This window comes from Oikopleura dioica, chromosome 1 (assembly GCF_907165135.1).
Source record: "Oikopleura dioica chromosome 1, OKI2018_I68_1.0, whole genome shotgun sequence".
Classification (NCBI taxonomy): Eukaryota; Metazoa; Chordata; class Appendicularia; order Copelata; family Oikopleuridae; genus Oikopleura; species Oikopleura dioica.
The window spans coordinates 12473129-12491930 of record NC_137291.1 but is presented as its reverse complement, the minus strand read 5'-3'; the positions used below and the strand labels follow the sequence as shown (position 1 = coordinate 12491930).

General features: G+C 44.7%; 4 protein-coding genes across 9 annotated transcripts; all 4 read right to left on the bottom strand.

The window, feature by feature from the left end:
• Positions 1-5: 5 nt before the first annotated feature.
• LOC145704557 (heterogeneous nuclear ribonucleoprotein Q-like) lies at positions 6-11844 on the bottom strand. Of its 4 annotated transcripts, none has more exons than XM_081782045.1 (13): positions 11757-11844; positions 11628-11700; positions 11450-11583; positions 3675-3838; positions 3204-3426; positions 3061-3160; positions 2871-3013; positions 2655-2828; positions 2351-2443; positions 2196-2306; positions 1861-2034; positions 1460-1671; positions 6-1417 (listed from the first exon to the last, which is right to left on the bottom strand). In XM_081782045.1, the coding sequence occupies exons 2-13, from the start codon at positions 11654-11656 to the stop codon at positions 1217-1219; spliced, it is 1758 nt and encodes a 585-aa protein (XP_081638171.1). In that variant the 5' UTR covers positions 11657-11700; positions 11757-11844; the 3' UTR covers positions 6-1216. The 4 variants fall into 4 exon arrangements, with proteins under 4 accessions (XP_081638171.1, XP_081638249.1, XP_081638388.1 ...); XM_081782123.1 differs by having other exon boundaries at positions 6-1414; XM_081782262.1 differs by having other exon boundaries at positions 2208-2306.
• A 10-nt stretch (positions 11845-11854) lies between these two features.
• On the bottom strand, positions 11855-13052 carry LOC145704447 (uncharacterized). Its single transcript, XM_081781937.1, has 5 exons — positions 12785-13052; positions 12606-12741; positions 12308-12565; positions 12093-12263; positions 11855-12048 (listed from the first exon to the last, which is right to left on the bottom strand). Exons 1-5 carry the CDS (start codon positions 13039-13041, stop codon positions 11866-11868), a joined length of 1005 nt encoding a protein of 334 aa, XP_081638063.1. The 5' UTR covers positions 13042-13052; the 3' UTR covers positions 11855-11865.
• Positions 13053-13075: 23 nt separating this feature from the next.
• On the bottom strand, positions 13076-15424 carry LOC145703647 (cytohesin-1-like). Its single transcript, XM_081781067.1, has 11 exons — positions 15356-15424; positions 15147-15309; positions 14953-15031; positions 14766-14893; positions 14530-14720; positions 14357-14486; positions 13982-14232; positions 13841-13938; positions 13644-13793; positions 13477-13598; positions 13076-13431 (listed from the first exon to the last, which is right to left on the bottom strand). The coding sequence occupies exons 1-11, from the start codon at positions 15399-15401 to the stop codon at positions 13308-13310; spliced, it is 1482 nt and encodes a 493-aa protein (XP_081637193.1). The 5' UTR covers positions 15402-15424; the 3' UTR covers positions 13076-13307.
• Positions 15425-15718: 294 nt separating this feature from the next.
• Positions 15719-18565, bottom strand: LOC145701267 (vacuole membrane protein 1-like). 3 transcript variants are annotated; one of them, XM_081778500.1, is made up of 10 exons: positions 18397-18565; positions 18247-18276; positions 17541-17687; positions 17406-17476; positions 17217-17361; positions 17065-17172; positions 16544-16732; positions 16229-16497; positions 16049-16187; positions 15719-15932 (listed from the first exon to the last, which is right to left on the bottom strand). In XM_081778500.1, the coding sequence occupies exons 1-10, from the start codon at positions 18446-18448 to the stop codon at positions 15832-15834; spliced, it is 1251 nt and encodes a 416-aa protein (XP_081634626.1). In that variant the 5' UTR covers positions 18449-18565; the 3' UTR covers positions 15719-15831. The 3 variants fall into 3 exon arrangements, with proteins under 3 accessions (XP_081634626.1, XP_081634634.1, XP_081634619.1); XM_081778508.1 differs by lacking the exon at positions 18247-18276 and having other exon boundaries at positions 18397-18561; XM_081778493.1 differs by lacking the exons at positions 18247-18276; positions 18397-18565 and adding an exon at positions 17781-17916.
• Between the last annotated feature and the right edge of the window lie 237 nt (positions 18566-18802).

The following is an 18802-nucleotide window of genomic DNA, read 5'->3' as shown; positions in this document are numbered from 1 at the left end:
AGCTCTTTACAAGAATTAAATATTCCTGATGAAGTAAAATTCAAGAGGGAAAACCGCTGATTTTGATGCATCGTCTGGTGCGTCCGAAAATAGATAATAGGAGGGTAAAATACGATGATATTACTGAATTAAAAATAGTACACACTAGCATTAGGATAGATAGAGGTTATAAATTTGGAGGAGTAATTTTAAGAGAAAGAGACAAATACTCAGACAGGTATACAATTAGAGAGAATTTCGATCAGGAATCAAGGAAGAGAATTTGTAGATCAGTTTTTTATGGATCGAGAAATTTGACTACCGCGAGGGTCTTAGTCTCGCGGTATTTTTTTTTGACGATGCACGCTCACATATTCTTGCGGGGAGGCAAAAAGGGTTCAACTTTATTTTTTCTTTTGTTTCGTATTGAAGTATGAAGAGTCAACGCGCTGTTAATTAAGGACGTTGCTTCAGTAATTTTAGTTTTTCCGGCAGTCGGAAAAAGTTACTGAAGCAAGGGGAAACTGTTCTCTAAGGAAGTTTTACAAGCATTTTTTGGCATCTTGGTTTTTAGGTTGAATCTCGAAGGGATGAACATGACGGGCGTTTCTTTATTTGAACTTCAAAAATGTATAGTAAAAATCATTACTAGAATGGTAAGAAAGTAACAATTTCTTGGAAAAACCTATGAGCAAAAACCTAACGATGAATTGAATCGACCTTGTGGATCGATTGCTCGCCCCAAGGCAAGATAGAAATGGCCATAAGGGCGTGGCGCGTGTAATGTTTTCGAGTGTAGGTAATATCTGACAATTGGAAATTAGAAAAATTCTACGTCAGGAAATATTGAAATTAAATAAATACGAGTTAAGTTGCATTAGCCACAAATCTTGCGAACACGACTTACTTGTGGGTATCACATACAGTTAGGCTTACTGGGTTTGTTTCGAAAGCTTTCAAAATTCTAAGTCTTTTGGAGGTTTTTTTATTATATTTGAAGAACGGAAGATTTCTCAACTGAAGGAAAATGGACCCAGACGAAGGGCTAACAGATCTTATTATAACTATTTAAAAAAAGGAGAGATTGGCAGTCACGTGGGAGTCAAATTGAACCGCTGCAGGAGAACATTGTAGTGGAAAAAAGAGAGGGAGAGGAGAGAGATCAATTAAGATTTGCTAAGAGAATGGAGCAGGCCACACGCAGGACGATGAAGGAACTTTCAACAGTGACTGTTCGTTACTGTTGGTTGCTCTGGTGATTGTTTTGTTGTTGGTTGGCGTTGTGGTTCTGCGATTTTCGAGACTTGCCGCCTTTGTAGCCGCGCTTGGGTCCACCGCTTCGGTTATTGCCGCTGTTCTGACCGGGGTTGGATCCGCGGTTATAGTAGCCGCCACGGGCGCTTGGGCCACTCCGGACACCGTAACCGTTCATGTACTGCTGAAAAAGATAGTCCCTTACGGCCAGATAAACTTGTGTCACCTCCATAGGAGCACCGTATCCGCCAGCGTAACCAGAGTAGCCATTCCACGCTTGATCGTTTCCACCATTTCCGTATCCATTGCTCGGGCCGCCACTGTAGCCTCCAGGTCCACCGTACGGGTATCCAGTTCCGTTCATCCACGATGGCGGATGGCCTGGGAAGCGAGGCATGCCAGGCATCATTCCCTGCCCTTTTCCGAAGCCAAAACCGCCTGAAACAGTGATTAATCGACTAGATAAACTATCGAGGAAATTAACTGATATTAAATATTGATATAACCTAATCAACTGACAGTATCAACTCGATCGATTGACATCAAGGAAGAGGACAGTCGTTAAAACGACCTTCATCTGATGAAATTATCGGTTCTTATAAAACATTGAAGAAGAGGGACGCTAACCTGACATGGCCATCTGCTTCTGCATCTGACGCTCGAGTTTCTTTTCCTTGAGTTTCTTGTCCTGTGGTTTGGCGAGGCAAATCTCGATGCATTGACCTTCCAAGTTGAGTCCGTTGAGTTCAGACATCGCACGGCGAGCTTCATCACGGTTCTTGAAGTGGACAAATGCGTAATCTTAAAAAGAACAGTCAAACAATCGGTTTTAGCAACTAATGTTCCCCCAAATCACAAACTTATATAAATACATGCAGATTTAAATCACCAAACGGATTACTCGGATATAATCACGGCCTTTTATATCACCATTTTGTTTATTGTCACAAAAGTTTGCTTACCCCAACTCCCACCTTTCAGCTTTTTGACTTTTTCAATATCGCCAAAGGCCGCAAAGGTTTGGGTGACGAGATCTTCACTGACCATTGAAGCCAAATTCTTGACGTATAAAACTGAAATCAAAGGTAAACTTGGATGAAAGAAACGATGCTGCTACCTTTAACTTTATCCATGATATCATCGCCTGGAGAGTTGATAGGGTCAGCCCAGTCGACAGTGACAATGAGGTTGTTCCAGGCCTTGACGCGACCTAGAATATGGTTGAGGTCAAAGAAAACAATTGTACAATGGTATAGTTGAATTCGTGCAATATTCGTGCAAATGTTTGCAGCACATACCTTAGACTATAATATTCTACAAGCATATATAATTAATTTAATTTATCTAAATCATATATTTAATTAAAAAGCTGATGTTCTTAACGCTAGCATTAGTTTTTTTCGGATTGTGGTAAGTCCTACCGGAAAGAAGCCTTCGTCGGGCTTGTGAGGCAGCTTGATGGGTTTCATATTCTAAGAAGCAGAATCCGCGGTTCTTCTGGAGACCAGAACCCTTGTTTTTTTCTTCAACTTGATAATACAGAATAACGTCTGTCAATCCGTTCGTGTGCTTGGAGAACTCGTCGAGAATCTCCTCTGAAAAGCGAATAAGGGAGTGGGTAAAGAAGGTGGGCTTACGCTTAGTCTTTGTTTTTGGGATCGATCCGACGAAGAGGCGATTGTTGGGCTGGGAGATAGTCACATGAAGCTCGCGCTTGTTGCGGATTTCGAATCTGTCGTACATTTCGACACACTTCCGCGCAGCGGACAGTTCAACAAAGCTATATTGAAATAATGATCGATTGAAATAGAGGGAGAGTACACTCACCTTAGGAAAGCGTAGCCACGGTTTTGGCCAGTCATTGGGTCCATCATGAGTCGGAAGTCCCAGATGAGGCCGCATTTTTCAAAAAGGGGGACAAGCTCATCTGAAGATTGATTCAGCAAGAAAAGGGATTGACGAGAACTTACCCTCAAACATATCTCGAGGAATTTTGCCGATAAACACTTCAGCGCCGACGGCGGGCTGCTCTTTATCAGAAACAGTCTTGGGTGGGGGGCCGCCGTACTTGCGCTGGCCGGTGGTGACGTCAAGGTTGTACTTGGTGCGGTTGAGTAGCTCCTTGATTTTTGCTTCATCGGGGTGCCCATGAGGTGTTGGTTGGAGGCGACCCTCGGCAATCGCCTTCTGGCGCTAGGGTAGAATGAAAACTTTCAACCTAGACTTCAAGAGCGCGTTTTCTGGTTATTGATTATCGGTTCATCTCATTAGGATTTATGGTTGTGTATTATAAGGGAGTTGAACTTTGCCTTCTACCCCCTTACTTTTGATTATTTGAATTTGATTTGAAATCAAGGAAGAGAACGGCCGTTAAAATCAAGCAGATTTAAAGTGAGCAAATCAAGTTAGAAATCAAAGTCGTAAGTGAGCAATAATCTTACCTGTCGATAAGTCTTCATCACTCCGCAGAGGAAGGCACTTTTGTTTTGGACATGGGACAGGTTGGAATCCTTGAATTGCTGCAGCACGGCGCAGGCTCCTTCACATTCGAACTCTTTCAATGCGTCAAAGGCGCGATCGTCGAGTTCTTCGTGCTTCACAAGTCCTGGATTTGGATTGTTAGCTGGGGCAGGAGTGGTGTAGACGATGCTATCAGTGATATTGCAATAGGTTGGGATCAATTGTGGGTAGGACATGTTGGTTGTCAAATAGGGGTAATAATTCATCTCAAAACGAAAATCTTTCTTTTTAGAAAATGAGTAAAAATGAGGGCTTTATATAGATCGGGAGATATTTTCACACAATTCATGATAATTTTGAGATGCGGCTGAATCATACTGATATTTCAGAAGAAAGAAAACAGGATATTTTTCGGGTGGTACATTAATTTGATTATGGGAATTTCATGTGTATTCACGAGAATTTGTAGGAGATTATTGAATAATACTTCTTAACGCTTGAACGCATATTGCGCAGATTTCTGCGCAGAGCACCTTCGAAGCTCGATAACTCAAACTCTACTTCATCAAAATTTAGAATGAACCCCCACTTTTCGGGGTCTTTTTCGATGAGGAATCCGAATCCATCATCAAAAAATTTTTTTGTCCTCGGGTTAAAAATTTGGCTTCAGAGTGAAAATTTCCGTCCCGCCCAAATCCTCGAAATTTTCCTTATAAACTGATTTCTTTTGACGAAATCTGCTAATTTAACATGGTTAAATTTTATTTTTGATAGGTCGGAAATGCCTTCTATTTCACGAGGTCTTGCCCTGCTTCTCTACTGTAGAATAGGTCTAGATAAACGACACGAAAAGTGGTAGTTGGTTTTTGTTGTGTATTCAAGGTTGGTAGAATACGGACTGAAGCAGTGCAGAATAGGAACGTGGCGCCTCGATCCTTATCAGATCTAACGGCTACTTCTCGACCTAACAGCCCTCTAAATCTTCTAGCGTAGTGACGGTAGTGGATTTCTCTTGAAGGAAGTAGAGTTGAGATGATAGATCCAAAAGCAGTCGAGTTGAAAAGGAGAGTCGCGCAGCAGTCCAGAAGGGAAAACGACGCGGCAGAAGGGAAAGCAGCAGCGGCGGTCTAATAGCAGAGCAGTCCAGTGGGTGAGAACTTTTACCCAGAAAGTCGAGCGAAGAATCCGATGAGTCAATCATCGCGCGTCGGCCAATCAGCGATCAGCAGCGTAAGTTTTCTTCTTCGGATCGAGAGACAACTTTTCTGGCTTCTTCTTCTGTCTCTTGCTTTTCCTCATTTGACGCAATTCTAGTTTAGAGAAGAGGTCAACGAGTCGGGGATCGGGCGCAAACGTCGTCGAAGCTGGAGCTAGAGAACTTGACGAAGAATCGATCGCCGGAAGAGCTGGTAGAGAAGTCGAAGCTGCAGAACTTGGGTCTGATGAAGAAGTTGTCGAAGCTGGTTGAGTTCTTCGTAGTTTTGAGGTAGGTCCAGGAGATTTCCGCGAATTTCCAGAAGTTAAATTTTCCTTAGCCGGCCTCCCAACTTTTGGAAGCGCGTCAGGAGCTACAGGATAACTTCCAGATGCATTCTCCGGTCGATTTTCTGGCGAGATGAGCGGATCAGCTGAAGTTTCAAGAAGATCGAGCTCGCGCATCAGCTCAGAATTTCGAAGATGCACAAATCGCTCAGGTACGTAGCGTAGATGTGCCCTGTGCACCCAGTCAACACTATTTTTGTCGTTGTTACATCTGATTTTCACGACCTTTTCAGATGCAGTGATGACCGTGAACGGGCCAATCCAGTCGTAACCGTTGGTCTTTGCGGCTTTGGAGACAGGTCGGTACAGAGTCACCTGGTCTCCTTTGCGAAGTGGGCGCGCGCGATGAGCCTTGTCCAGCTTTTTCTCCATTTCAAGATCAGCGCTTTTGTTGGCGATCTTGGCGACATCGTGGAGAAATTCCAAGCGCTCACGGACGATGGAGCCGTACTTGGAAGGCGAATCGGCGCTGACATCTCTGTCGTGGATGGTGGCCTGAATTGTTAGACGTGATCGGCGACCAGTTACCAGCGTGTGTGGAGCCTGACCAGTGCTGCTGTTCTTGTGGCTGTTCATAAATGCCACGGCGTATGGAGCAGCGTCAATCCAGTTCATGTGCCGCTCGTGCTCGAGCATGAAAATCATCGACTTGAAAGTGCGGTGCTGTCGTTCGAGATTTCCTGTACCTTGGGGTCGAAAAGCGGTATGCTTCTCCGCCACGATTCCGAGCTGCTTGTAAAGTTCCCCCATCGTCGCAGAAATGAACGCAGTTCCACGATCGGAAGACACAATACTGGGAATCACATGATGTCGAAGCACTACTTCTTCTACTATCGTCCTGGCAGCGTCGATTGCCCTCTCGCCCGGAACAGGCTTGGCAATGAAGAACTTGGTGAAGCTGTCAAGGATCGTGCAGCAGAATTTCTTGCCATTGACCTTGTCGAAGACGGTGAAATCGATGAAGATCACCTGAAATGGCCGCTCGCCGCGTCTGCAGTGACCAATATTCGGCGACGACGGATGACCTTGATTTCCCTTCTTCTTGGCACAAATCAAGCATGATGCGACGTAGTTGCGAATGTCCTCTTCCATCGCTGGCCACCAGTATGATTGCAGCGAATCAGCAACCCGACTAGTACCTGGATGAGCACAATCGTCATGAGAATTTCGGAGGAGACGGATCGCATGCTCTGGCGTTAGAACTTGGCGATATTTGCCGTCTTTGACGTGAAGAAGAAGATCAGTCCGCTTGCAGATCCGGAAGTAGGGCCAATTCACTCGGAACACATCGTAATTGTGGTCATTCCGGTCGAGTCGAATTGCGGTTGGATCTTTCTGGAACTTGCCAAGAGCTGAAATCAGGGGCCCGATGCTTGAATCTGCGCGCTGATCGGACGCGAGTTGGAGATAGCCCTCTGCTGCATCGGTGAGGATGAATTCGTCCTTGCTGGCGATCAAAGCTCTGGTGATCCCTTCACGAAGGAGGTTTTTCGATGTACCTACTGGCGCTGGCACCTGATCCTTCATGGACCAAGATGGAATGTAGGCACGTAGACCATTCTCGAAGTCTACAAATTTTCCGGCTGGAGTGTGAATGTCCGAATGCACAGGCTTCTTGATGCCAAATGGACGACTGTACATATCTGCCCAAACATTCTGCTCGCCGGGGATGTATTCAACACAAAAGCGGTAGCTGGAGAGCTCGTCCATCCAACGGCTCAGCTTGGCGTTTTTGTGGTCGACGCTGTCAATATACTGCAAGGCGGCGTGATCGCATTTGACCACGAAAGGCCGGCCACGGAGGAAATAGTCGAATCGCCGAACGCCAAAAAGGATCCCGTAGGCCTCCCTCTCAGTCGTGCTCCAACGGGTTTCTACTGCAGTGAAGGTCCTGGAAGCAACACCGACGATCTTGTCCTTTCCATCTACGAGCTGCATCAGCACAGCTCCAACTGCAACTTCCGAAGCGTCGGTGACGAGTAGAAAATCGCGCGTTGGGTCAGGATATGAGATCATGGGACTGGACTTGAGCCGTTTCTTCACTCGCTCAAATGCAGCTTGGGCTTCAGGCGGCCAGTAGAAATCGCCGTCACGATTCAGCTTGTTCAACTCGTGGACTAGCTGGCTGAAACAACTAGTGTCGATTCGCTCATACAGGCGCGTCTCCAGAAATTCGCGGATGAACGTCAATCGACCGAGCAGTGTACGCAGTTCTGATCTTGAAGTTGGTGGTGCAAGGGAGTCAACTCCTGAAGCGTGATCTGGGTCGACGCTCATTCCTTCTGGGCTCAAGACACGCCCGAGAAACTTGCAGGATTTCGCCAAGAAATTGCACTTGCCGGGATGAAGTCGAAGTCCGAACTGCCTCGATGCTTCAAACAGGCTTCGAAGTCGCTGTACATACGCGCCAAAGGTAGGAGTCGCTATGAGAACATCATCTATGTAAACATAGATGCCGTCGCGGTTGGTGATGGTCTCCAGAGCTTCTCCGACGCATCTGCTGAAGATTTGACCTGCACACGACAGGCCAAATGGCAATCGCGTATATTGCCAGGTCTTCCCTCTCCAGGTAAAAGCCGTCTTGTGCCTGTCGCGCTTGTCGATCGGGATCTGCCAGTAGCCTGAGCGGTAATCCACGGACGCCATGTACATCATCCCTGGGCGGACTTCGTTGAAGATTTCGCGCAGGTTTGGCATCGTGTACGGGTCAGGATCCTTCAACACCAAATTTAAGGTGTTCTTAAAGTTGGCGACAACTCTGGGGCTTCCGTCCTTCTTGTCCACGCAGTGGAGTGGCGTATTGAAGCCCTGAGGATTCTTGCATGGCTCGATGGCGGTGATACGTTCCATACGATCGACTTCAGCATCGACCGCTTCTTGGTTCTTGTACGGAATCTGGTGTTGCTTGCGGCTGGCGGACTTTCCAGTAGTCGGGATGCGTACCGGCTTGCAAAACTCGCCGAGGGGCTCGTTATCACCACCGAAGACGTCGTCGAACTCGACCATCAGCAGCGCAGCGGTTCGAAGTTCTTCAGCATTTTGGTGATCCCTGGGGAGCTTCAGATTCTTCTTCGTCTCAAGCCAATCAAGAAGTTCAGTTGTGCTCGCGTTTATATCAGGTTTGTCACGACTTGACGGTTGTACAGTACTTACAGTACTTTTTCTAGGGCTGGAACTCATCTGCTCGACTGATGGGCTGCTTTTGGCATCACCAGCGGAGTTGTGAGCACCGGAGCTCATTACCTCAATCACGTGCCGAGCTGGTCGACTGCTGAGGTGAGCTTTTGTAGTTTCTTGCGCCACATTCCAAGGGTCGCTGTGGTAGCCGTTGATCTTGAACTTTTCAGTGAAGATCGGGTCACCAGGGGCAAGGCGGCGTTGGACGATGATTTCTGTACCCGTCCGTCCAAAAGAGACATTTGAGGGATGATCGATCACAGTGCGTCCGATGAGAGCGGGAGTAGCTTCATGGTCTGTGACGATGACCCTGATGTTCTTGAAGATAGCGCCGTCGATGTCCACTGCAGAAACGAACTGCCCTAAAGCCTGTCTGGCTCCGTTCACTCCGTTGATGGTGTAGTCGCAGTCATCCAAGTTGTCCAGAAGATCAGCTGGGATGAGCCGCTTCGGGATCAGAAGGTCGTCTGATCCGTTGTCGATGATACCATCTTTGACCGCAAAAGTTGACCCACCGAGCGTGAGCTTGAAGTTTACGAACCATGGAAGTGATGGGCGGTGGAAGCTGGAGTGTGCGCAAAAGGAATCGCTCAGATCAGGTGCGCACGGCATTACTCCTGATCTGAGAGCCGAAAATGGTTGGACTGGGGAGCAAGAGATGCTGGAGCTGCTTCAGTTTCAGCTGCTCGAGCATTGGTGGTCTTGTTCTTTCGTCCTTGCTTCTTTTTGTTCTTGGAATCAGCGTCGTCAGATTTCGGAGCTGGATTCTTTCCCTCGAGATTGGAGAGACGATCACAAATGGACTGCAAGGTGGCCTCAAGCGACGGCTTTTTCTTCTCGGTTTGACCATCTTTGGAACTTTTCTTGTTCCAAGTGCCGTTTTTGACACCGAAGGCGGCTGCGTCTTCGCTGGTCATGTTGGAAGGAAGGCGGTCGATCAGGAGTTTCGCCTTGTTGTAGACATCTTGTGCAGTTCTACAATCGTCGATTTGGTCGCAGAGCTTGAGTGCGACAGCAGGAAACAACTCGGAGATCTTCAGGTAAGCCAGACATGCAGCAGTCAAGTCTGAAAACTCGTGCGCCTTTACAGCACATTTACAGACGTAGTTTTCAGGTCTCTTCAAGCCAGCTTCCATCTTAACAGCGCTGTCGGTACTCGTGGTGTAGTCAGCTGTGGCTTCATCGATGATTGTCACATCAGGCTTGGCAACTCGAAGCTTCAATCGCTCAACCTGGCGGAAAGCTTGTCGCTGTGCCTCGGTAAGTTCGCTGATGTAAGCCTGAAGGCCTTTGCTTTTTGTGTACTTGACATCATGAGTACGTTTCAGGTGTTGGAAGATGCTGCGTTTCGAAGAGTACATCGATTCCATGGCCTCCACCAACTGGTCAACAGTCGACAACGGAAGGTTCTGGCGGGAAAAGGACTGGCGGACTTCGTTGGAGAAGTACTTGCGCGCAGTTCTGGCGAGAAGAGCTTCGGCTTCTGGCTGTTGAGCCTTGGAGAGATGATCCACGAAATCAGCCTTGGCTTGACGGATCTTACGAATCCAGACCTCAACCTCATCGGCGTCGGAGAGATCCGTTTCCTTCTCAAGCTCGAAGGCCTGTCGAATTTCGACAAGATGACTGGGAGTGATGCTGGATGTGGTCGACTTCACGGGCGCTTTGCCAAGCTGGGCAACCATGAGCTTCTGCTGGGCCGCGGCTAGCTGAACATTGTCCTTCTGGTCAGAGTCGTTCAGGTTAGTCACGACGAAATCCATCAGAGTGTTACTCCATTTTTGTAGATTGGCGCGGCTGGCCGTTTCGATGTCGTCGGCGGGCATGTACAAAAGATGCGTCGGCGGCGCCATCTTCACGGGTGAAGTTGCGGTTTCCAAGAAGTTTGAGTTCGGTTGGGCGGGAGAGCGTTGCGATCGCGCGGAGGAGATTGCTCGAACGGCTTCGATCGAACGGCGGCGGCTGTAACGGACAATCGTCGATCTGGCGCTGAAAGTTCAAACCGAGTCGACTGTAAGTTGGCGTTTGTACCTGCGTTGACCCCAGATTTAAGTTTCTGGAATTAACTTAAATCCTTTCTAGGGGTGTTTGATGAGCAATGCAGGTCAACGATCCAGAGAGCGTCACAAGTCGTCGAATTCAAGAGCTGGGCCGATGAAGATGCAAACTGCGTGCTAAACTTGGCGGCAGAATCGGAGAGAGAACGAAGTGTACCTGCGGTGACCCCGAGTTATAAGCTTGGTGAGCTATATAACTGCTTTTAGGGGTTTTTGATGAGCAAATTCAGGTCACTTGCAGCTGAAGTTCAACGATCTGCGGCGGCGGAAGAAGCACCAGAAGATTCGGCGGTCCAAGAAGTCAAGAATTCTCCCTAGGTCGCGTGTGGCCGAGTGGTTTGCCAGGCGATGAGGTCGTGTTACTTATCTGTAAGATGAGTAGTTCGTAGTTGTAGTCCGTAGAAGCAAAATGAGCGCTCGTACGTCACCAGTTGATAGGTCGGAAATGCCTTCTATTTCACGAGGTCTTGCCCTGCTTCTCTACTGTAGAATAGGTCTAGATAAACGACACGAAAAGTGGTAGTTGGTTTTTGTTGTGTATTCAAGGTTGGTAGAATACGGACTGAAGCAGTGCAGAATAGGAACGTGGCGCCTCGATCCTTATCAGATCTAACGGCTACTTCTCGACCTAACAATTTTACTAATAATAAATCTCTTAGATGAATTAGAATGACGATTTATAGTTAAAATAATACCTTCTTTTGTATAACAATCGATAAAACTTGAGAAAATGGCATTTTTTAGGTAATACTTGAAATTACTTGTTTCAGCGAGCTTAGGGTTAGGGTTAAGATTATAAACAATAATAAACTTGTTTGCAAGAGTCTGGGCTTCATTTTGATATGTTTTGTTTTTTCAAATCTCGACCACAATCGTCGCTAGAGCGCTCCAAAGGTGCTGCGCGGAAATCTGCGCAATATGCGTTCAGCAGGAAAAATATTTCGTGCGTTCATGCGTTAATCGGGTTTGTTGATACGTACCTTCCTGGTAGATGGCATCAAGCTTTTGGGCAACTTGTTCGACGAGTCCTAAGTCGAGAAGCTTGTTGTACTGATCCCTGTCACCGTTCTCATCAAATCCGTTTTCTTTTGACTCAATTTTCAATCCCTCGGGACTGCAAAACGCACAGTCAGATGCATGTTGATTGAGTAAACTTACTTTTGGACACCGTTGGATGCAAGGGACATAATTTGGAAGAATTTAGAGGCCAAATAAGGTGGTAATTTAAATGCTAAAACTCGTGTGCGATTCGATAACTGTATCTTGGTACAGTAAATACTCTCGTACACGGCCCTAATCAACCTAAAAATTTAGACGGTCGTAGACTCGTAGCCCAACGCCAAAATTTTCAATCTAAATAACAGCTTTTAATCAAAGGTGATGATTTCAGTGAACTCTATTTTGGTTCGCAGGTTTTTAAATTATAGTCTTCGATCCAGACTTTTGAAATTTTGGAATAATCGACCTTCGGCCTTCCTACAGCTCGAGTCTTTTTCTCGAGGATTTTCTTATTCCGTGACATTTCTTTTATGACATTTTCTTTCTCGTCGACAAAGTTGTGATGTCGCATGATATCGTACTGAATGGATTGATGAAAAAGGCAATTAAATGGTTCCTAGTGACTTTTGCCCAGTTGGCGAGACGGTGACGATATTGCGCGTAAATGTCATCTTCTTTGATCGTAAACTCATCTGCGAATAGATTCTGGTACTGCGGCCACTTCTGGTTTTGTTTCAAAGAAATTCGCTTGTCTCCATAGTGGATGTTTTGCCAATGGCCATTGAAATGCTTCCCCTGAAGAAATGGAATTAACTCAAGGTACAATCGAGCATACTTACATCAGTACCGATGGGATCATCAACCATCTCTTGCTGCGTCACGGGTGGTTCTGGCATTTGTGTGGGTCTCTTGAACATAACTTTTCCTTCGAAGTATTTGAGCTCCTGATTGAGTGGTGTTGGCGGCTCGGGCATCATATCCAGCGGGACGGTGCAGTAAGCAGGATCGCATAGTTTAAGGTACTGAAGATTGCTGTCCTTCCATTTTTCAAGCCGCAGTACTTCTATCTTTTGAATTATCGGCGAATATAAATCGATCTTAACCCTTTTTAGCGAATAATATCGAGAGGATAAGCACCTTTAAATTGACCATAGTTCCATTAACAAAATTTCTTAGCAAGACTTTGTGATTCGTTCCAAATCCGTGGAGAAAAATGACTCGGCCGGCGAAGACCGTGCTTTTGTCTTGAGCGTATTTATCCGTGTAGGTGACTCTAAACTTCGCATTAGTTTGACAAAAAATATCTGATCACCAACCTCAAAAGACTGCCGACATAAAACTCAGGAATCTCAATAACATTTCTCCTCCTCAAGCAATCTTGCCTCACTAATCGTTTCCAAAGTGAGTGTGGCGCTTGCCGCTCTGGGGAGATGTACTCTGGCGCAAAAAGCTTCCTGTCTTCTCGTCCAGCAATCGCCTCGGTGATGTCTGCCACTTCATTCTTTTGCTCCAATTTTGGTCTGACCAGTTGGAGGACACTCTGGCGTTGAAGTAGCTTCCCTGTCCGAATCATAGAGATCTAATAGAGAGAGTTAAAAATGGGGAAATAATGATCTGGAACCATATTTTTTCGAACGAAAGTAGAAAGGTAATTTCTTTTTTGCACTTTGATTCGTATTTACAGAAGTTGGTGGATTTGTCGAGGGAGTTGGAAGAGAAGGGAAGAGAAAAATATGAAAAAATACACATGTATAATTTTTCGTTGATAAGGAGCTGCTCTCATCAAGCGAGGAAAACAAAACGAGGACCATGGTATTATCGATTCATAGAGGAACTATTCTAATTTTTCGTTGAAGGAATATCGGTTGATTTGGCTTGATTTATTGCGTTCGGCTGTCGTATAGAACCTGCGCGGCGGCGGCGATCCGCAATTAGGTCGTACATCGGATCTCGTCCCAAACATCTGAAATTGGGTCCGTAAGACATGAACACAACTCTTTCTCCTTACTTTTTGATGGTAGAAACCCAGTCGTCGAGATCGTCTTCTGTCGGCGCGGAAAAGCGGATAATAGGACTCTTCGTACCAAGATTTCCATCGATTACTTTTCCGTCTGGATTGATTTTCACGTCCTAGAATCGAGAATAAATCAATCAAAAGCACTTTTTAAAAAGTACCTTGATAGTCATCATTGGAAGTTCTTGCTCTTTGTACAGCTCGAAGCAGAAGTTCCTGCCTTTTTCGTCGCACTTGCGGACTTGGACGTTGTTCAAAGGAATGATGCCTTTTGGCTCTCGATCTTTTGCTTCTTCGAAGTAATACAGCGTCTGAAATATCGTTGTCTACCCCCTTAAAACAGGTTTTTTGAGCAAACCTTTTCCGTAAGCACAATCCAGCGCCGCTTCCATCCCTTTATCTTTCCTCCAAGTTTGTAGAGAAAACCCTCTTTGTCCGGATTGTACAAGACATTAGCTACACTCATTTTAGCACTTTTAAACGAGCTCTGATGACTTACCAAAGGCTTGATCTTCTTCCTCCGGCAGTTTGAAGGGATTCTTGTTTATACTTTTGAAGTAACTTCCTAATTGTGATGCGGGAAGATCGTTTCCGCCATCGATTCCGGCGCACATTCGAATGAAACGGTCTTCGGTCGGTTTTTCTTTGACATTGGGGTTGTGTAGCGAGGTATTTAGCAGAATGATAGAAAAGGCAATGACGTAACAGGTGTCCGATGAAGAAAAGACGGTGGGGTTGCAATTTGTGTATCTAAAAAGGGGGCCTCTTAGAAATGAGATATTATGGGAAATTTAGAGGTGTTCAGAAACATCTAAAGGTATCCATAGACATTAATGCGCATCTAGATACACAGAGATGTCAAATAAGGACTTACCCTTTAGAAAAAGTCTCAATAATCCTGTCGATCTTCTGAGCTTCTCCAGGAAGCTTGAATTTCGATAGATATCTTCTCAGAGCTTCAACAAGATCTAATCCAGTGAAATCAATCGCCACGACAAATTGCTCTTTTCAATTTTGTTACATAATAATGCACTAGAAACGAAGTACCGAGAATATCAAGATATTTTTGATCCGGCTCGCCGAGCAACTCGCCAATGGCGGATTTGGAAAGTCCTTTTTGGTTGAGAAGGAATTTTGTGATTGATTTTGGTGATTCATCCACGTAATTGTGCTGGATGAACTGCTCAAGGCCACGTTTTGGCTTTTGGTTGAACTTTCGTACAGCTGTTTTGAGCTCTCTAAATCGGGATTTCCAGTCTTGTGGCTATTTTTGAAGGATGTACCTGGATTTGTTCTGCTCGGAGCGCTCCTTGAATCTCTCTGGGTCGGTAAAAAAGGCGACTTCTCTGGCGTTTTCTTCCAAATCTCGGCGAACGCGGGCGATGTCCCTTAGCAGCTCAGCTTTTCGTCGCTGTAGGTTGTGTTAGGTTGTTCTGATAAGCATTCAAAAAGCTCGTGGGAGCGTTTTACCATGATAAGTGTCATTGCTTCTTCTTTCGCCTTGTCTAATTTGGGGCCGCGGATGTTGACAAAGGAGTTGTATTCGACGCTGAATCGAGAATTTACGGGTGTGTTGGTCTTTCTAGCAGGAGAAATCGATGGCTTATCATGTGAAACCGACAGTAACTAGGCCACAGAGAGAAAGGGCTAAATTTAGAACTCACCTTGACTCGCCCATGGTCTGGAGTGTGACCACGAGCGCTGTCTGGTCCTCGATGGGCAGTTGATATCTTCTCTTATCAGCCGCAAGCTGCTCCTCCCGATCCGCCCATTTTATCAAATAGCCAGTCGGGGCGCATCCATCACCCTTCCACTCCCAGGAGACATCTGAACGCGAAATTGCTCGATCAACAACGCTTGAGTTTATGAATACCTATTTGGTCGTGTTCTAGCTTTGTCTCTACCGTAACGTCCAGCATTTCGAAACCTGCATCTATAACATCAACCATCATTGGCAACAAATTTCTAGCGCTCCAGGAGCCAACTCCTGTCGGAAGAAACTTAGGCGGCTCTACTTGTTCTTTCAATATATTTTTCCAGTTAACAGTTCAAAAATTTAAAATTGCGAAAGAAAAATTTCAAATCATAACTCACAAGGAAAACTCGACAGAAAACTGTAGGTAAAAATACACTGTGCGATTACTTTACAGTGATTCTTGTTGTGATAGAAGACCTGTACTTTTTTTTATTTTTCAATGGCAAACAAAAGGCTTTTTTGAAAAGAAGAACGCTGATATGAAAAATAGGTCAATGTTTGTATTCAACACGAGATGGAACTTGAAACGCTAGAATAGTAGGTATCTATAATACAGAATATAAAGAAGAAGCAGCTGAAGTGAAGATAGAAAGTTAGTCGTTTTTGTTGCAGTCACGCTTGGCTTTTTGAGATCGAGCAAGACGACTTTGGGCCAAGGAGTTGATGATTGTCACGACGAAGTAGGCCACCATCACTAGAATTCAGCGTTAGTGCCGCAAAACCATGAAGTCGATAGAGCTAAAGGCAACCCCTACTTTCAGACCCAATTGAAGGTTCTACTGAGCGCTAAGATAAGCGAAAAAGGCTTACCGAAGACGAAGTACTCGAAAATCTTTCCGATAGGATTCCCGCCTTCTTCGGAAGATTGTCCAGTTTGGAGTTTCGCTCGCTGTTTCTTGATCATTTCCTCCAAGAAATTGTACAAAGATGGCCCGAAGCCTGGAAGAACCTAAACAAGCATGAATTCCAGCGCTAGAAAAGCAGTTTTACCTTGATGAAAGAGAGGAAGGCGAGAACGTATTGTTCAGAAAAGACGAAGATGATGAAGACTTTTTGAATGTGCATCTTGATGATTGCTTTTCCGATCAACGTAGCGCCGAAAAATGTCCAAAAAGGGACCAAAAAGTGGCCACAGGTGATTCCAGCGAGGTCGAAAAGAGGGTTGGGGATGGAAGCAGCGGCCAAGATGCCGAAAAAGCCGACTTTTTGGACGAGATCATGCATGAAAATCTTTCCTCGAGTCATCATATCCAAATCGGCTGAATAGAGCGTCAAGAGATCCCAATTATCGGGCAGTAACGGTACCTTTGGCGTCTTTTTGCTTCATGATCTCTTCAAATTCTTCGAGATCCTCGTCATCTTCGTCCTTTTCTCCAGTGAGACGGGCGGTTCTAGCCATGAAGTAAGGCGGCAGTTCTCCAAGAGCAGTTCCAGCGCCCCAGCAGAACGCGGGGAAACGCACTTTTGCCATTATATCCAAAATCGAGACGTGTCCTAAAAAGCGTTTTATTTCAAATTCAGAAAGAAATAAGTTCGGTAATTTTCCGGTCACTACTTTAGATACTCTATTAATAACAGATTGTTGCAGCGCGCGATAAGGCCGATAACTTATCGGCGATAAGGAAGATAATTTTATAGTAACGGGGCCAAGAAACAGGTGATATTTGGCGCTATTTTACTCAATAGCAAAATATAAATCGAGTCAGTATTCCTTCGGATCGCCAAATTTAAAATGATGTTCTAAATCTCCATCAACAGACAAAAATACGCGTTCCTCTCATTGTCAAATATACTTTTACAAATATCTCAGAATCTAAACTCCTTACCTGGAGTAGCCCCTTCTTGACAAATAAGCTTTTCGGGATATTCTGACTCGACGAAATCAGTAGATCCGCAGTTGTAAGCCTCCAGCGTGACTTTTGCAATGAAAGGACCTAAAAATAATTGTTTCTAGGCATACATGTTTGCGACTTTTAACCGAGAAAAAGCAGGAAAGTATGAAGGCCAGTTCCAAGACCGACAGAAGACAAAACACCAAGCCAGACCCACCACAAGCCCCAAAGAAATGGCTTTTCGTAATAATGCAAAAATCCATCTGGACCTTCGTTTTTATACACAAATGACTAAAAAAGACAATACTTTCAATTCACAAACAGCAATTACTTACAAATAAGGCACAAATTGACAAGACTAGAAGACATTTGAGGTAGTTTCGTTGAAGATTTTGAAGAAAGTTTACTAAAAAAGTAAGTAAGAATCGAGAGTGCTGCGTGTAGCATGCTCATTTCTCTTTAAAACTTACATAAAATACTGAACACTTCAGCAATAAAATTCGTGATCGTCTGAACGGGCGCCTTCCAAAGCACCAAATTCTCTCTTTCTTCTCTGTCTCTCTTCACTCTTTCTTTTCCCATCAGTTCGCTCTTCGAGTCCCAGCGTTTTTCTTTCGCTAGAAATGAATTTAAATTTTTCAAAATTGCGAAAAATGGTGAAATCGCAAAATTACGCAAACGCAAGGTGAGGCGACTTTTGTTTACAATACCGTGAAATACAACTCCGTCGCCATTCCCCAAATGTGTCATTTTATGGAACTGATTCTTATCGCTCCCCTTATCAGCAATTTTCATCGCGAAAAATGAACAACAAAAAGTGACGGGGAAATAATTTAATGACCTTGAAAAAGAATGAAACTCAGACAAGAGGTAGCTACGGTATTTTGGCCAGTGGTCTAGAAATCGCTGATTTCCAGACGGTCCCTTTTTCGATGTTTTTTACGCTTGACCCCCTTAGTTTGCTGCAAATAGGTTTTGTTGCAAAGCAAACCACAAAAAGGACGAAGCGAATCTTCGCCTCAAAATGAATTTGTAGCGAAAAAAAACTCGCTTCAAAGGCGATTTGAGGCGAAGAATCGGAAACATGCAAAAATCAGAACAAGTAATTTTCAAAATTAAATTATTTTGAAAGACATCCAAATTTGAAAAATTTTAAATTTCGCACATTTTTCTTACCCTTTTTATTTCTTTTTCTCTTTTTCTTTCCTAAATTTAATTACTCCTTCGCGAAAAAAATCAATAAAAGCCTCAAAATTCCAATTTCCAAAATTTCAAAAATCTATTTGCTTCGCCCTCCACTTATATACAGACAGAGACAGTACATACCATGACTACCGCGTGCTTTTATAATCGGCTTGTATGTATTCTCCGTTTTCATCCCTCTTTTTTCTTTGATGCTTTTTTCAATTTTCTTTTCTCTCGATCAAAAGGAGCAGAAGATAATTTTTCGAACCCGTGAGTCGAGAAGAATGAGTCACGACGTCTGGGTTCAAAGACGAAGAAAAAAATGAAAAAGGCGCAAAATTAGCCAATGGCGCTCAATTTCTGAGCCCAGCGGCGCTCAACTCACGCTAAACTTGAAAATGCGGCGCGATTGAAATTTTGGAAATTTCGTCAACCCTTTATTCAGTGAATCGATATTTTCATTGCAAATTGGAGTTTTTAATTAATCAACAGCGAAATTAAAGATATGCTGCTTTATTTTTTAAAAATATCCCCCTTACAGAATCAC

Bases quoted from the DNA above. Each gene is read 5' to 3' on its own strand.
- LOC145704557 (XM_081782045.1), bottom strand. From the start codon at position 11,656: ATGTCCCTTGCATCCAACGGTGTCCAAAA. The intron at 2,829-2,870 runs GTAAGCCCACCT...TTCGCTTTTCAG, and splicing joins CCCAAAAACAAAGACTAAGC to AGGAGATTCTCGACGAGTTC. The intron at 2,307-2,350 runs GTAGCAGCATCG...CTTTGATTTCAG, and splicing joins TATCATGGATAAAGTTAAAG to TTTTATACGTCAAGAATTTG.
- LOC145704447 (XM_081781937.1), bottom strand. From the start codon at position 13,041: ATGATTCGGACAGGGAAGCTACTTCAACGCCAGAGTGTCCTCCAACTG. The intron at 12,742-12,784 runs GTTGGTGATCAG...TGCGAAGTTTAG, and splicing joins TATGTCGGCAGTCTTTTGAG to AGTCACCTACACGGATAAAT. The intron at 12,264-12,307 runs GTAAGTATGCTC...CCATTTCTTCAG, and splicing joins ATGATCCCATCGGTACTGAT to GGGAAGCATTTCAATGGCCA.
- LOC145703647 (XM_081781067.1), bottom strand. From the start codon at position 15,401: ATGCTGGACGTTACGGTAGAGACAAAGCTAGAACACGACCAAATAG. The intron at 14,894-14,952 runs GTAAAACGCTCC...CACAACCTACAG, and splicing joins AAGCAATGACACTTATCATG to CGACGAAAAGCTGAGCTGCT. The intron at 13,599-13,643 runs GTACTTTTTAAA...TCTCGATTCTAG, and splicing joins TTCCAATGATGACTATCAAG to GACGTGAAAATCAATCCAGA.
- LOC145701267 (XM_081778493.1), bottom strand. From the start codon at position 17,865: ATGAAAATTGCTGATAAGGGGAGCGATAAGAATCAGTTCCATAAAATG. The intron at 17,362-17,405 runs GTAAGTAATTGC...TGTCTTTTTTAG, and splicing joins TGTCAATTTGTGCCTTATTT to TCATTTGTGTATAAAAACGA. The intron at 16,188-16,228 runs GTAAAACTGCTT...ATGCTTGTTTAG, and splicing joins CCTTCCTCTCTTTCATCAAG to GTTCTTCCAGGCTTCGGGCC.